The sequence below is a fragment of the Aethalodelphis obliquidens genome, unplaced genomic scaffold (genome assembly GCF_003676395.1).
Source record: "Aethalodelphis obliquidens isolate GAN/ISIS:26980383/991018 unplaced genomic scaffold, ASM367639v1 scaffold53, whole genome shotgun sequence".
Classification (NCBI taxonomy): Eukaryota; Metazoa; Chordata; class Mammalia; order Artiodactyla; family Delphinidae; genus Aethalodelphis; species Aethalodelphis obliquidens.
Window position 1 is genome coordinate 6859836 of NW_020837997.1, and position 13538 is coordinate 6873373.

At 58.3% G+C, this 13538-nt stretch overlaps 2 protein-coding genes across 29 annotated transcripts in view; one reads left to right on the plus strand and one right to left on the minus strand.

Annotated features, from left to right (window-relative positions):
• Window positions 1-13538, plus strand: part of DOCK6 (dedicator of cytokinesis 6) — a 42645-nt gene that overhangs the window by 16152 nt on the left and 12955 nt on the right. For 13 of the 28 annotated variants that reach the window (XR_003428360.1, XR_003428358.1, XR_003428359.1 and 10 more), the window contains 12 exons: window positions 3040-3157; window positions 3229-3299; window positions 3502-3640; window positions 3735-3836; window positions 4529-4615; window positions 5031-5262; window positions 5513-5674; window positions 6347-6510; window positions 7180-7284; window positions 9448-9540; window positions 9785-9880; window positions 10621-10761. Coding sequence is in view for 24 of the 28 variants with exons in the window: in XM_027085011.1 (XP_026940812.1) it covers window positions 3040-3157; window positions 3229-3299; window positions 3502-3640; window positions 3735-3836; window positions 4529-4615; window positions 5031-5262; window positions 5513-5674; window positions 6347-6510; window positions 7180-7284; window positions 9448-9540; window positions 9785-9880; window positions 10621-10761 (1510 nt within the window). In the remaining 4 variants the exon portion in view is untranslated. Of the gene's footprint in view, window positions 1-3039; window positions 3158-3228; window positions 3300-3501; window positions 3641-3734; window positions 3837-4528; window positions 4616-5030; window positions 5263-5512; window positions 5675-6346; window positions 6511-7151; window positions 7285-8762; window positions 9050-9447; window positions 9541-9693; window positions 9881-10620; window positions 10762-12474; window positions 12649-13538 lie in introns of those variants that run through there. The other 15 variants (XM_027085014.1, XM_027085013.1, XM_027085018.1 and 12 more) reach the window with 12 other exon arrangements.
• On the minus strand, window positions 6-1743 carry ANGPTL8 (angiopoietin like 8). The gene is made up of 3 exons (XM_027085108.1): window positions 1437-1743; window positions 1094-1255; window positions 6-562 (listed from the first exon to the last, which is right to left on the minus strand). The coding sequence occupies exons 1-3, from the start codon at window positions 1731-1733 to the stop codon at window positions 344-346; spliced, it is 678 nt and encodes a 225-aa protein (XP_026940909.1). The 5' UTR covers window positions 1734-1743; the 3' UTR covers window positions 6-343.

Sequence of the window (13538 nt, forward strand, 5' to 3'; positions counted from 1 at the left end):
GCCTCTGGGGCAGCCGGGCACTTGAATAGGGGCATTCAGGCATCGTGCAAAGGGAGATGCCCTTTCCCCGACACTCACAGACACTGGCCTGAGATGCCACTGCTCTGCTTTAATGGGGGATGGATAGGAATGAAGGGGCGTGTCCTTCCTCCACCCCTCCTCGACGGTCCGTGTCCTCTGCCTGCGTCCCTGCCTGCTTTCGTCTCTGCTCCATGGCCGGAAATGGGGCCCAGCGCCCTGGCCGACCTCAGCAGACAGGCAGCTCCTCCCTGTGCAGGGGCCGCGTGGGGCATGGCAGCATCCCCCGGTGCGTGACTGGTCCTCAGTTCCACCCAGACAGGTCTCAGGCTGGGAGCGCCGCCGTGTGGAGTCTGGGAGGGAGGTGAGGTTCAGCCAAGGAGCAGGGCTCCCCATCCCGCTGCCTGGCACGCCCAACCCCCCACCAGGCACACCTCTCCTGAATATCTCTCAGCCGCTGCTGCTGTGCCGTCATCTCCTGCTTCTGTCGCTGCATGTGGCCCATGAGGGCCCACACGATGTGGCTCTGCTTGTCTGCATGGGCCTGTGGGGTCAGGACAGAAACCTCAGCTGGGGGCCTCCTCACCTCCTGTCCCTCGACCCCACCCAGATCCCCCTGCTCCCCACTGCATCTGTGTGACCCGGCAAGTCACTGCCATTCCTTGGCCTCAACTTCCCCACCTGTAAAATGGGGATGAAACAGGAGTCCCTTTGTGGGGTTGTTATGAGCATGGATTTTTAGAGGGCATAAAACAGTGCCTGGATACATCATGGGCACTCAAGAAATTCTCTAAATAGTATGCATTTATTGAGTAACTCCCATGTGCCACCCCCTGCTGAGGCTTTTATCTGCACTGAGTCCCTGGCTCTGCTTTGAGAAATCAGTTGTTGCCCTTATTTGCAAATAGGGAAACTGAGGCATGGGAAGGGACATGGGTTTTGCCCAGAGACACACACAGTAGAGGCCAGGGTGCTGGAAGGCTGACCTTTGGGGGGTCTCTGGGACAAAAGGTTCAGAAATGAGGTCTGGTTGTGAATCAGGGTCTTGACTCCCCCAGGGCTGGGAACCCCTTACCTTTAAGGCCTCAAATTCTTGGCGGGCATGGCCCAGCCAAGCGCCTCTCAGCTGGACTTCCATCCGCTTCATTTTCTTCCGCAGCACCTGCTGTCCTTGGGCCACTTCCTCCAGCGCCTGGGCTGTGGCTTCTGCCTGCAGCTTGAGACCATCCTCTGCCATCTGATCAATAGATAGCGGATGTTAGTAGGATGACCTACTGGGACTGGCCTGATTTTAACACTGGAAATCCTGTATTCCAGGACCCCCCTCAGTCCTGGGAAAACCTGACAGTTGGTCACCCTAGGCATAACTCTCCCATAGACTCCTATCCACCCCACAACACCCCAACTGCAGCGTCTACCTGCATCTCCAGTAGGCTCGCACGTAGCTCCTGGGCTGCATCCTGGCCCTGGCTGACCTCCTGCCCCAGGAGCCCCAGCGCCTGGCCATAGAGGCTCAGGCTGCGCCCGGCCTCTGTCAGCTGTGCCTCGGTGGCCCTGTACACACCGTTGAGAGCCTGGCTCAGCTGCAGGGCCCCGTGAAAGAGCAGGGTCAGCTCTTCCTGCTGCGCCGGCTCCGAGCCGCTCATGGGGGCCACCGGGGCAGGCTGGGCCACCATCGCCAGGGCGCACAGCAGACACAGCATGAGCATGGGCATGACTGGGGGGCTGGGGGTGTGGCCACAGCAACAGTGCTGCTGCCTTTTATGCCTTAACACCCCCCTTAACCTCAGGTCAATCGTTAACTGGCCAACCGGGTGCCCCGTGTTGTGCAAGGGCCTGGCGGTGGCACTGAAGTTGCATCAGGCGAATGTCCAGCCGGGCCACGCTGGCATCACGCTGGCTGGGGCTCGGGGCCAGGTGTGGGCTGGGGACGCTAGGAGAGAACAGGCCCAGGCCCCGCTGGGAGACCCTGCGGCTCCTAGCCTCAGTTCCCCCTCCTGTGGACAGGCATGACAACAATAACGGCAATAACAGTGAAGCTTTTATGAGTTCCAGTGGTTTGCCCAGAGCTGTCCCACTGCTGTTATAGTAGCTGGTCTCATAATCCTCCCATGAGCCTGTGATGCTGGAGTTTTTGTCGGCCTGGTTAAGAGCTAAGGGAGCAGGTATAGATGGTGGAGACTCTCCCAGGACCACATAGCCTGACTCCAGGACCTCCACGTACCCTGGCTCAGTGCTAACTGCCATTTGGCTCCCTGGATGACTGTGGGCGAGTGCCTCTGTTTCCCTGTGAAATGGAGTGTGATGTGAGTCCCTGCCCACAGGCTGCTGGTGAGAAATAAATTAGTCATTTCACATCGGGTGCTTAGAACAGAGCCCAACACGCCCAGAGCCAGCCGGTGCCACGTTAGTGTTCGGTGCAATCATTGACATTTTTGTAATTTAGCATCATTGGTATTACAAAGGCTCAGCTGGGGAGGCTTGGTGCCCCCATTAGACAGATAGGGAAACTGAGGCCCAGGGGGCAGTTAGGGTTTGAATGGAGTTACCCTGGGGAAGGGAGACAGAACCCTGACCCCAGCCCAGCCCTTGCCTTCAACTCCAGCCTGGGTTTCCCCGCCTGAGAGACACGCCATATAATTCTAGTGGCCTCTTCTGGGGGAAGGGGTGGTCAGGCTGCTGAGCTGGGTGATGGGCAGGTCAGCCTGCGCAGGGCTCAGGCCTGGTGCTGGTTGCCTGGGCTACCTTCTCGGAAGTCTGGCCCTCAGCACCCATCTGTCTCCTGCCCTCTGCCTCACTGTGTACCCTCAGCACCCCCGAAGTCCCTCTGTTCCCACCGTCTGCCACACCATTCCCCCGCCTGTGCTCTGAGGGTGCCCGTCTGTCCTCCATTCTCTGCCAGTCACATCTCCCGCCTGGTGCCCATACGTGTCCCTGACCCGGCTCTCAGTGCCCCAGTGGTGTGGCCGCCGTCCCCCGGCTCTCTGTCCCTCTGACGTGGACACGCCCCTGCCCCCGCAGGAACCTGCTGTACGTGTACCCGCACAGCCTCAACTTCAGCAGCCGCCAGGGCTCCGTGCGCAACCTCGCCGTGCGAGTGCAGTACATGGCGGGCGAGGACCCCAGCCAGGCCCTGCCGGTCAGTGGCGGGGCCCAGGGGGAGGCGGGCGGGGTGTCCCCCACCGGCCCCTCATGCCCCTGCTCCCCCAGGTCATCTTCGGCAAGTCCAGCTGCAGCGAATTCACCCGCGAGGCCTTCACACCAGTGGTCTACCATAACAAGTATGTGGGGTCGGGGTGGGGGGACTGATGGGGGTACAGTGGGGCAGGAAGGGGCGCCGTCTCCTGGAGTGCTAATGCGGGAACCCGAGGCAGAGAGCAGGGACAGTGGGGCCCAGCAGCACTGGGGGAACGTGTGGCAGACGGGGCGGGGCAGGCAAGGGGGAGCCCGGCCCCCAGCAGAACCCCCAGCCGGCCCTGCCAGGTCCCCTGAATTCTACGAGGAATTTAAGCTGCGTCTTCCGGCCTGTGTGACCGAGAACCACCACCTGCTGTTCACCTTCTACCACGTCAGCTGCCAGCCCCGGCCAGGCACGGCCCTGGAGACTCCTGTGGGCTTTACTGTGAGCTCCCCTCCACCACTGCCAGCCCGCACCCCCCGGCCCCGCCCCCCTGCCCCCCGTCCGGCCCCATACCTGACCCCCAGCCTCCCCCCAGTGGATCCCACTGCTGCAGCACGGCCACCTGAGGACCGGCCCCTTCTGCCTCCCTGTGTCCGTGGATCAGCCCCCGCCCAGCTACTCCGTGCTCACACCGGACGTACGTGCTCTGGACTCCCTGCCAACTAGCACCCTGTCCCCCATCAGTGCTCCCAAGTCCCCCATTCGTGCCCTGCTTTCCTTCCCACCAATACCCCTGGGAGCCTTGTCCTCCATTAGGGCCTCCAGGGCCCCTGCCTGCCTCGTCACACCCACCCCCATTATTAATCCTGTGATCTGCTGCCCCCGTGCGTGTCCCTCCCTGTCCCCGACTAGCCCTGCCTCGTTACTGCCCCCTCCCCTGCCTCTGCACTCACTGTTCCATAGTGAGATTCCACGGCCTCTCCGCTGCAGCCCCCCACTTGCAGCCCTGCTTGCCTCCCTAATCACTGTCCCTAGGGCACCCCCTCCCCATGCGAATGTTCTGTCACCCTCCCGCATAGCCTTTAATTTGCACCCCGGGGACCTGGAGTCCTCCCATCATGCTATTTCCTGTTCATTCCCTCCAATAACAGTCACTCTGGGTCTCCATTCTCCCGTGAGCATCCCAGGCTTCCGGCCTGCCCGGTGGACCCCCGTAGCGCTCCCCTCCATCTGCCCCCATCTCTGGGTTGGGCGGGGCCCGGGGGCAGGGTGCCAGGTGGCTCCCCGGGGCGGGGCTGTGCTCGGGCCACAGTGTCGCAATGGCTGAGGCTGGTGGCCTGAGCGGTGGGGAGGGCCGGCCGGTGCCCACTTGGTGTGTCCCTCCCGCAGGTGGCGCTGCCGGGCATGCGCTGGGTGGATGGCCACAAGGGTGTGTTCAGCGTGGAGCTCACGGCTGTGTCGTCTGTGCACCCCCAGGTAGGGGGTGGGGCCAGAGCCCAGGAGTCCGGCCCTGGGGTTGGGCAACAGTTTCCGCTGACCAGGGAGGCCTGGCTTCGGGCCATTGGACACGACTTTGGTCAGCGGGGCCAGGCTCCAGGGAAGCTGCTGACTCAGGCGGGGGCGTCCGTGCCAGTGGCCGTCCTAGCTGGAGCTTTGGCCTTTGCATGGTCTCTCCTCCCCCTGCCCGATTTGTCCCTTGTTATTTCTGTGATCACTCCCCACCTTTTCCTTTTCTTCTTGATCTACCATCTTGTCCCTTTTCTCATGTATTTTCCATTCACTGATCCCAAGCCTTGGTGTCCCAGCCTACTCAGCCTCGCACTCGATCCCCTGGGCCCTTTCTGGACTGGGGGCCCTGGCCTCGCCCTGCTCACCCCTGGTCTCCCACCAGGACCCCTACCTGGACAAATTCTTCACCCTGGTGCACGTCCTGGAGGAAGGGGCCTTTCCATTCCGGCTCAAGGATGCCGTGCTGAGCGAGAGCACCGTGGAACAGGAGCTGCGGGCCAGCCTGGTGGCCCTGCGACTCGCCAGCCCTGAACCCCTTGTCGCCTTCTCCCACCACGTACTGGACAAGCTCGTACGCCTGGTCGTGCGGCCCCCGATCATCGGCGGCCAGATCGGTGCGCGGGCACAGCCTCATACCTTAGTTTCCCCATCTGGAGAATGGGCCTTGGGTCCCCTGGTCCTGGGTGACCTCCCATAGCCCATTTACTTCTCTGGTCTCAGTTTTCCAATCTGAAAAATGGCCCCTCAGTCCCCTAGTCCCCTGAATTTTTGATGGCCACATGAGCCCCTTGGACCCTGAAGTCTCTTCCCTGGGGAAGTAGGAAGCCCTGGGACCTGGAACTTGACCTCTCTTCTTCCCGGCAGTAAACCTGGGTCGTGTAGCCTTTGAAGCAATGGCTCATGTAGTCAGCCTCGTCCACCGGAGCCTGGAGGCTGCCCAGGATGCCCGTGGTCACTGCCCACTGCTGGCTGCCTATGTCTACTATGCCTTCCGACTGCCTGGCACGGAGCCCAGCCTCCCAGGCAGTGAGTGTTGGTGGGAGACTCTGGGGCACGGGAAATACCTGGGAGCAGAGCATCCCAAGCAAAGGGAAGGGCATGTGCAAAGGTCCTGAGGCTGCACAGGCTTTGGTTGGCTTGGGCAATTTACAGGAGAGAGAGAGAGAGAACTTTTTGCCCCAGCCCCAGGGGTGTGGTCTTTGTAAACTTGAGTGGCATGTGATTCAGCCAGTCAGCAAGCAGGGACTCAAGCAGAGCTGTCTGGGTTTGAATCTCAGTTCTGCCTACAAGCTCTGTGACTCTGGGCCAGTGACTTGACCTCTCTGGGCCTGTTTTCCCATCTATAAAACGATGATAATAGTAGTGCCTCTCACAGGGGTGCTAGTAGTAGTCAATGGCATAGTAATCCATGCAAAATGCTTGGCACACTGAGCGCTCAATAAAGTTGGATTTTTTTTCATTTGCTAAATAATTGACAATTAGCACTAAGACTTATAACGTGCCAGGCACCATTCTCAGTGTTTTTCATTCTCCCCAAAATTGCTGTGAGGCAGAGCCATTATCACACCCATTTTACAGGCGAAGAACCTAGAGGTTCAGAGAAAGAAAGTGACTTCGCCAAAGGCAGCTGACTGGGAAGGGGCAGGGGGTCATGAGGGCAGGTGGGCAGGGGGCTGAGCATATTCCTTCTGTCATCAGGGGCCCCTCCAGTGACGCTGCAGCCTGCCACGCTGGCCCATGGCCCTGGCCGCCCCGCAAGCCTCTACCTGGCCCGCTCTAAGAGTATCAGCAGCAGCAACCCTGACCTGGCCGTGGCCCCTGGCTCCGTGGATGATGAGGTCTCCCGCATCCTGGCCAGCAAGGTAGGGCAAGGGGCCCCTGCTCTCTCCAGCCTCAGTGGTCATGGCTGCCAGGTGGGCAGGTGAAAGATCTCAGTATTGACAGAGGATAGGAAAGACAGCCAACAGCATGGATGAAGACTTGACCCTGGGTTATTCCCTGGCAGTCCAGTGGTTAGGACTCCAAGCTCTCACTGCCAAGGGTGCGGGTTCAATCCCTGGTCAGGGAACCAAGATCCTGCAAGCCACACAGACTGGCCAAAAAAAAATAGACTTGACCCTGGACATTAGGGTTGGGCCCTGGCTGTCACAGGTTGGGAGCTGTGACTCGGACTCTTAGGCTGACCCAAGGACAGGTGACTGGATCTTGAAAAAAGAGCACCATGTACATAGCGCAGTGGTGCATTTCCATGTGTACCGTATGCATGTACGTACACGGGGCACGTATATGCACGCACCCCACGCACATGGGAACGCGGGTGCATGTACTCATGCATTCCACGCACAGACGTATGCGGGATGCATATACGTGTGCACCCCATGCGCAGTTGCGCACACACACATATTCCAGGGTTGCGTGTGGGTGTCCACGTGGGCACACGTGTGGCCCAGGACAGTGAGCACGCTTGGTGTTTCACGCTGGTTTCCCTGCCCTCTGCCCATAGATGCTACCACTTATCCGTGTATCTCCAGGGTATCGACCGCTCACACTCCTGGGTGAATTCTGCTTATGCTCCAGGAGGCAGCAAGGCGGTGCTGCGACGGGCACCCCCTTATTGTGGGGCCGACCCCAGACAGGTGCCCTCCCTGCCTGCCCCTGCACGTGTGTCACCCCACCTCAGCATGAGCTCCTCCCACCTTCCTGGCTGGGGCCGACTAACCTAGGGGGGCTGCCTGGAGGAGGCAGCGGACCCCCCTCCCCCCCCCCGGGCCTTTGTTTGGGGCTGTGGAGTGGATGTTGTAGGCAACACAGGGTCATCTTAACCAGCCTTTTGCTGCCACACAGACCACAGCCTCAGGCAGAGACAGAAGGGGCAGGGTGGTATGCAAATAGCATGCAAATGATATGCACATTCAGCCGCTCTAACCTCACTGTCCCGCATGGCCTGTTTCTCTCCCTTTAATCCACTCTGTTCGGGAGACTCTCAACTGTCCCCTTGACACAGCAGCCTGAATGATGCCCAGGGGATGGAACTGAACCTCTGGGCTCCCCAACCCCGTTTCAGGCAGAGCGACCCCTGTGGGCAGCTTCCTTTGCTTTGCCCCTTCCTGGGACCTGGTGTGCGGAGGGGCTTTGCCATCAGACCCTGGATCGGGATCAAGTCCTGGTTCTGCTGTGGGCTCCTCCTGCGCCCCAGGTTCTGAATTTTCAGAAGTGAAGACTTGCTATTCAGTGCAGCGGTCCGAGCCTGGGAGGGAGTTAGGGCATCACAGGCAAGATTTTGTTGGGGAGATAGATCCTCAACCCAGCTTCATCCCTGAGTTACTGGCTAGTCGGGGAGAGAGACACCCATCAAACAAACACATGAATATATAACTGCAGGGGGTGAAAATACCTGAAAGGAAACGAACTGAAACAGGCCACCAGCCTCCCTCTGGGTGGTCTGGGGAGCCTCTCCCGGGAGGTGACATTTTTGCTGGTACCTGAAGGGTAAGATAGAGCCAGCCAGTGAAGGGTGGGTGTTCCAGATGGAGGGAAAGGCATATACAGAGGTTGGAACCAAGCTCAGAGGCCCCTGGGCACCAAGGGCTGGATTCCCTGCATACCTGGCCCCAGGCCGTGTTCCAGCTCTGTACCTGTCACCTAGGCAACCTGCACCGCATGGCAGCCAGGGAACTGTTCACAGCACGAGCAGGGGGACTTTTGGACGGTCTTCTAAGATTTGCTGGGAGTCTGGGTTCATGGGCCTTTCCAGTCCCCCCATGTTTTTAACAGGTCTCCCCACCAGTGCCCTCAGTTCTCTGGGGTGTCAGCTGGGCCTGGAAGAGCACATAAGAGGTGACAAGGTGGCAGGAGGGCAGGCATTCCAGGCAGGAGGCGGCAGTGAGGCTGGCCTTTGCGGTAGATGGCCCATCTGATGCGGGCTGAGGAGCCCAGGGCGTGTGGCTGGGACTATGGGAGCTGGGGGGGCCCTCACGGCCAAGGCAAGGACCTGGGCAGTTTCCAGGGCCGGGCCAGCTCCATCACTGGGTCTCCTCTCCCTGTCAGCGGCCTCACCTGACCAGCAAAGGAGGCGGGGAGAGTGGAGCTTGAGCACCTCATGCCCATTTCACAGATGGGGACACTGAGGCCCGGCAAGGCCCCAAGCAAGGCTGGAGCGGGGCCAGGCCTGGAAACTGGGGCTCTCTTGGCTGCTCCCACTGTCTCTCATCACCACCTCACCTCCTCTGTCCTTATCTTTCTTTTTCTTATTTCTCCTCCTCCATCTTCCCTTTAATCCCCTTTGTCTATACTCTACACCCCTGTCTGCACTCTTCCTCCTCCACCCTGGTGCCCTCCGCCTCCTCTGTCCATCCCTGGACTCACGGACTCACACACACTCTCCGCCCTCGTCCCCGCTTGGCTCACCTCCTCTGACCACGTTCTCTTCTCCGTCTACACTGATTTTACCCTCCCCACCTCCACTCCTCCCATGTCTTTTCTCTTATCTTTGTCTGCTGGGTCCTGCTCCATCTGATGGGTTCCCGTCCACATTCTTGCCTGTTCCGTTCACCCTGCTTGTCCCCTCCTTACCTGTGTCTTGCTTCTTCTCGTCTCTTCCATCACATTCTTACTCTCTCCATCCGCTCCCACACACTTCTGTCTTTATTAACACGGCTCTCCCCATCCACGTCCCCGCTGTCTGTCCACACGGCCATGTCTTTCCTCCATCCACGCCGACTGTCTCTCTCCTCTATCCATACCGCCTGCACCCACTCTGACCCCCCTCGCCATCCCATCCCCTCGTCATCCCATCATAGGCCATCGACCGCAGCTCTAGCCGAACCTCTTCCTACCTCGAGGGCTCCTCCTCGACCCCACCAGCCACCCAGCCGAGACCCACTGTGCAGAAGGTAGTGGGAGGCAGGGGGTGGGTGACTCCCTTTTGGGGTCCAGAGCTCCCTTGCCCTCGAGCCCAGCAGGGTCTGGAGAGCCCGGGGAAAGGGCACGTTGACTCCTCCTGGCCCCTTTCCTCCTGCATGGCCTTTCGCTGCTCTAATCCCAAGCCCTCCAGCTGCATCCTCCCCTGTCACGCCCTCCAGACGGGGGTACGGGGTGGGCTCCTCTGCTCTCTGTGATCCCTGCCCCTGCCCCCAGCTGCTTCACGAGGAGCTGGCCCTGCAGTGGGTGGTCAGCGGCAGTGCCGTGCGCGAGGCTGTCCTGCAGCATGCCTGGTTCTTCTTCCAGCTCATGGTGAGACGCCCTCCTCCCCACCCAAGAACAAGGGGCCCCCAGGGGAGACTCTCCTTGGGGAGAGAAGCCCCCTGAGATTGTACCTAAGCCTCCTGAGAAGTGGCCCCAAGAGACCCACACGTAGAGAGAGAGAAGAGATGCTTAAGGGAATCTCTCCCTGGAGAGGCCCCCTGAAAGTTCCCTGAAACCCCTTCCACAGCGAGAAGGATCCCCACTACCCACCTTCCCTATAAGACCATTGAGAGACCCCCAGCTAGCAAGGAGGCCTCCCCTGCAAGAGAGAGAAGGAAACTGTTGGGATCAGACTTGAGACATCCCCCAAACTCTTCAAGAGGTGCCTTGAACTATTCCTCCTGACTACAGCCGTCCCCCCCTCAATCTGGTGGGCCTTCAAGCCCCACCCTCCTACCTACAGTCAGACGTTGACCCCTGGAGACCTGCTCTAGCCCCACCCATACTCTCTCAGCCTCGCACCCACTCAAGGCCCCGCCCATGTCCTTCTCAAGCCCCACCCACAACCTGCAAAGTCCCACCCACAGCTCTTGGGCCCTCCCCACAGCTATCAGGCCCCACTCTCACCCCATAACTACAGGGCTCAAGCCACATCCAGGACCCCTCATGCCCACCTTTAGCCCACTTCAAGCCACCACTCACAGCCCACCCATCTGCTCCCTTCTGGCAGGCCACCTCCACCCACAGCCCCTCAAGACCCACCCCCCACCCTCTTGTCCCACCCCCAGGTGAAAAGCATGGCGCTGCACCTGCTTCTGGGCCAGAAGCTGGACACACCCCGCAAGCTTCGCTTCCCTGGGCGCTTCCTGGATGACATTGCTGCCCTGGTGGGCTCTGTGGGCCTGGAGGTCATCACCCGCGTCCACAAGGTAAGGGGGAGGGGCCTCCATGGAGGGGGGCGGGAAGGGGTGCTTAGGGAGGACATAGAGCCAGCCACATGAGGCATCAGTCCTGTCCAGTGCCTCCTGGCTACAAGACCACGAATCCCATTTGCTCAATCAGTCTGTTCACGCAACATCTATTTCTTAAGCACAGCCCTGTGCTGGGAACTAGAGACACAGCAGTGAACAAAACAGACCCAGTTCCTTACCCTCACGGAGCTGACTTTTAGGGGAAGACTTGAAGGACATGAGGGAGCAATCTATGTGATATCTGGGAGAAGAGCATTCCAGTCAGGGGGGGAACAGCAAGTGCAAAGGCCCTGAGGCAGGACCGTGCCACTGTCAGAGGAGCAGTGAGGAGGTGAGTGGCTGGGGTGAAGTGAACAAAGTGGAGAGTGGGAGTTGGTGAAGGCAGAGAGGTGACAGGGCAGATGCATTAGCCCTTAGCACAGTATCAGAATACAGTAAGTACTCAGTAAATGGATGTCGATGTTCCGAGACCTTGATGGTTATCCAGGCCCTGGACCACTAATTCCAGTGCTCACAGAAGCTGGGCAGACAATGATAATAGTAATAAAATTATGCATTTATTGAGCACTTACTGTGTACTTAAATACTTTATTTTTAAATTTTATTTATTTATTTTTATTTGTTTATTTCTGGCTGCACTGGGTCTCCATTGCTGTGCGCGGGCTTTCTCTAGCTGTGGCGAGCGGGGGCTACTCTTTATTGCGGTGCGCGGGCTTCTCATTGCAGTGTCTTCTCTTGTTGCGGAGCACGGGCTCTAGGCACGCAGGCTTCTGTAGTTGGGGCATGCAGGCTCAGTAGTTGTGCACGGGCTTAGTTGCTCCACGGCATGTAGGATCTTCCCGGACCAGGCCTCAAACCCATGTCCCCTGCATTGGCAGGAGGATTCTTAACACTGTGCCACCAGGGAAGCCCCTACCTAAATACTTTAGATGGATCACATTAAACTCTCCCAACAACTCCATGAAGTTAGTAGTATTGTTTCCTCCATTATACTGTTGGAGAAACGGAGGCAAAGAATGACTGAGTAACAACTTGATACCATATAAGTGGGAATGGGCAGAATGGGGATTTGAACCCTCACCACCAGCTTCAGTTGGGGGAGTAGGGCTTATGGTGGACCAGAGGGCATGTGGCCAGAATGTCTGATTTTTAAAGAGAAAGGGGACTTCGGATTTGATGGGAATTTTCCAGATTTTTGAAATGCTAGTTAGCTCAAGCTGGTCCTTGTGCAATCCCCCACGACCTCTGGGCTGGTCTCGAAGGTTTTAACCTTGTTGCACTAGAACCTCCCCAAGGGCTGAGTTCCCGGAGGCTGATCCAGATTATGAGGAAACCCTCCTCAAAAGGGCTGCAGGAAGGGGCTTCCCTGGTGCCGTAGTGGTTGAGAATCTGCCTGCAGGGGACACGGGTTCGAGCCCTGGTCTGGGAGGATCCCACATGCCGTGGAGCAACTAGGCCTGTGAGCCACAACTACTGAGCCTGCACGTCTGGAGCCTGTGCTCCACAACAAGAGAGACCGTGACAGTGAGAGGCCCGCGCACCGCGACGAAGAGTGGCCCCCGCTTGCCACAACCAGAGAAAGCCCTCGCACAGAAACGAAGACCCAACACAGCAAAAATAAATTAATTAATTAATAAACTCCTAACCCCTACATCTTCTTTAAAAAAAAAAAAAAAAAGGGCTGCAGGGAAGAACAGTGCCCTTGAGAAGCACCTTCGTCACAGCGCTGGGGGGTATCAGTGACGGGCCACAGCGGTTTCATTCCTTCACTTGACATTTATGGAGTACCAACTGTGTCAGGCTCCACGCACAAGTCTCTGCCCCGCTTGAGGACTCAGAGCTCAGGTGGATTTTGTATTTTGTTTCTTTGGGTTGCAGGGAACTGCGGGCCACCGAGGCTAACTTGTGAGGCCAAGAGTAGCTCCCGAAAGCAGGAGGGCAGCTGGGCCTTGAGGCCATGGGAGCCTCCTTCCTTGTCGTTCCTCACACTTGCCAGGCGCTTCCTGCTCCAGGGCCTTTGCACTTACTGTTCCCTCTCTTCAGAACGCCTTTCTCCCCTGGGCTCTTGCTCACCCTTCAGGCCTCTCCCCCATGAGCCCATGAGACTGAGAGCTGGACAATCAGCAGGGACCATGTCTGTCTTTTTCACAAGACTTGGTACATAATAGATGCTTGTTAAATGATTTCTTAGGGTTTATCAGTTAGGGCAAAGGTTAATTTGCTTCAACATCATCACAAATGGTTTAAATGTGACCAAAGTTTATTTCTGAGCATAGGTAGGCTACGGGGGGCTCCACGGTGTGGGCCTGGCCATCTCAGTTCATCATGGTACCTGCCACATCAGGCATTACAGGCTATGGAAACCGGAGGACCTGCCCCTTCTGTTTAAGTGGCCGCGTCATTCCTCTCAAATCCCACTGGCCAGGATGTGGTCACATGATTGTTCTCAGCTGCATGGGAGGCTAGGAAATGTAGTCCCTACCCAGCTCTGAACTCTGAAAAAGCGTCCCAATACCTGTGAGAGGATATGGTAAGGGGTCAGCAGCCAGTCTCTGCCATCTGTGTTGTGTTACTCAAATCTGGTGAGAGAATGAAAAAGAGTGTCCTCAACAGAGCCGGGTGGAGGGTAGACACTAATTGTGGGGAAGGGAAGGGCTAGTCAGAGGGAGGAGGGCAACCAGGAAGCCTGGGAGTCCAGAGCCTAGAGACAAGGGCGTGTCGAGGAGACCCAAGGT

What these genes read in the sequence shown, in the direction of transcription:
- ANGPTL8 (XM_027085108.1), bottom strand. Translation starts at nt 1,733, where the DNA reads ATGCCCATGCTCATGCTGTGTCTGCTGTGCGCCCTGGCGATGGTGGCC. An exon ending in CGAGCCTACTGGAGATGCAG is followed by an intron (nt 1,256 to 1,436) that starts GTAGACGCTGCA and finishes TCTATTGATCAG; the next exon opens with ATGGCAGAGGATGGTCTCAA. An exon ending in AAGAATTTGAGGCCTTAAAG is followed by an intron (nt 563 to 1,093) that starts GTAAGGGGTTCC and finishes CTGACCCCACAG; the next exon opens with GCCCATGCAGACAAGCAGAG.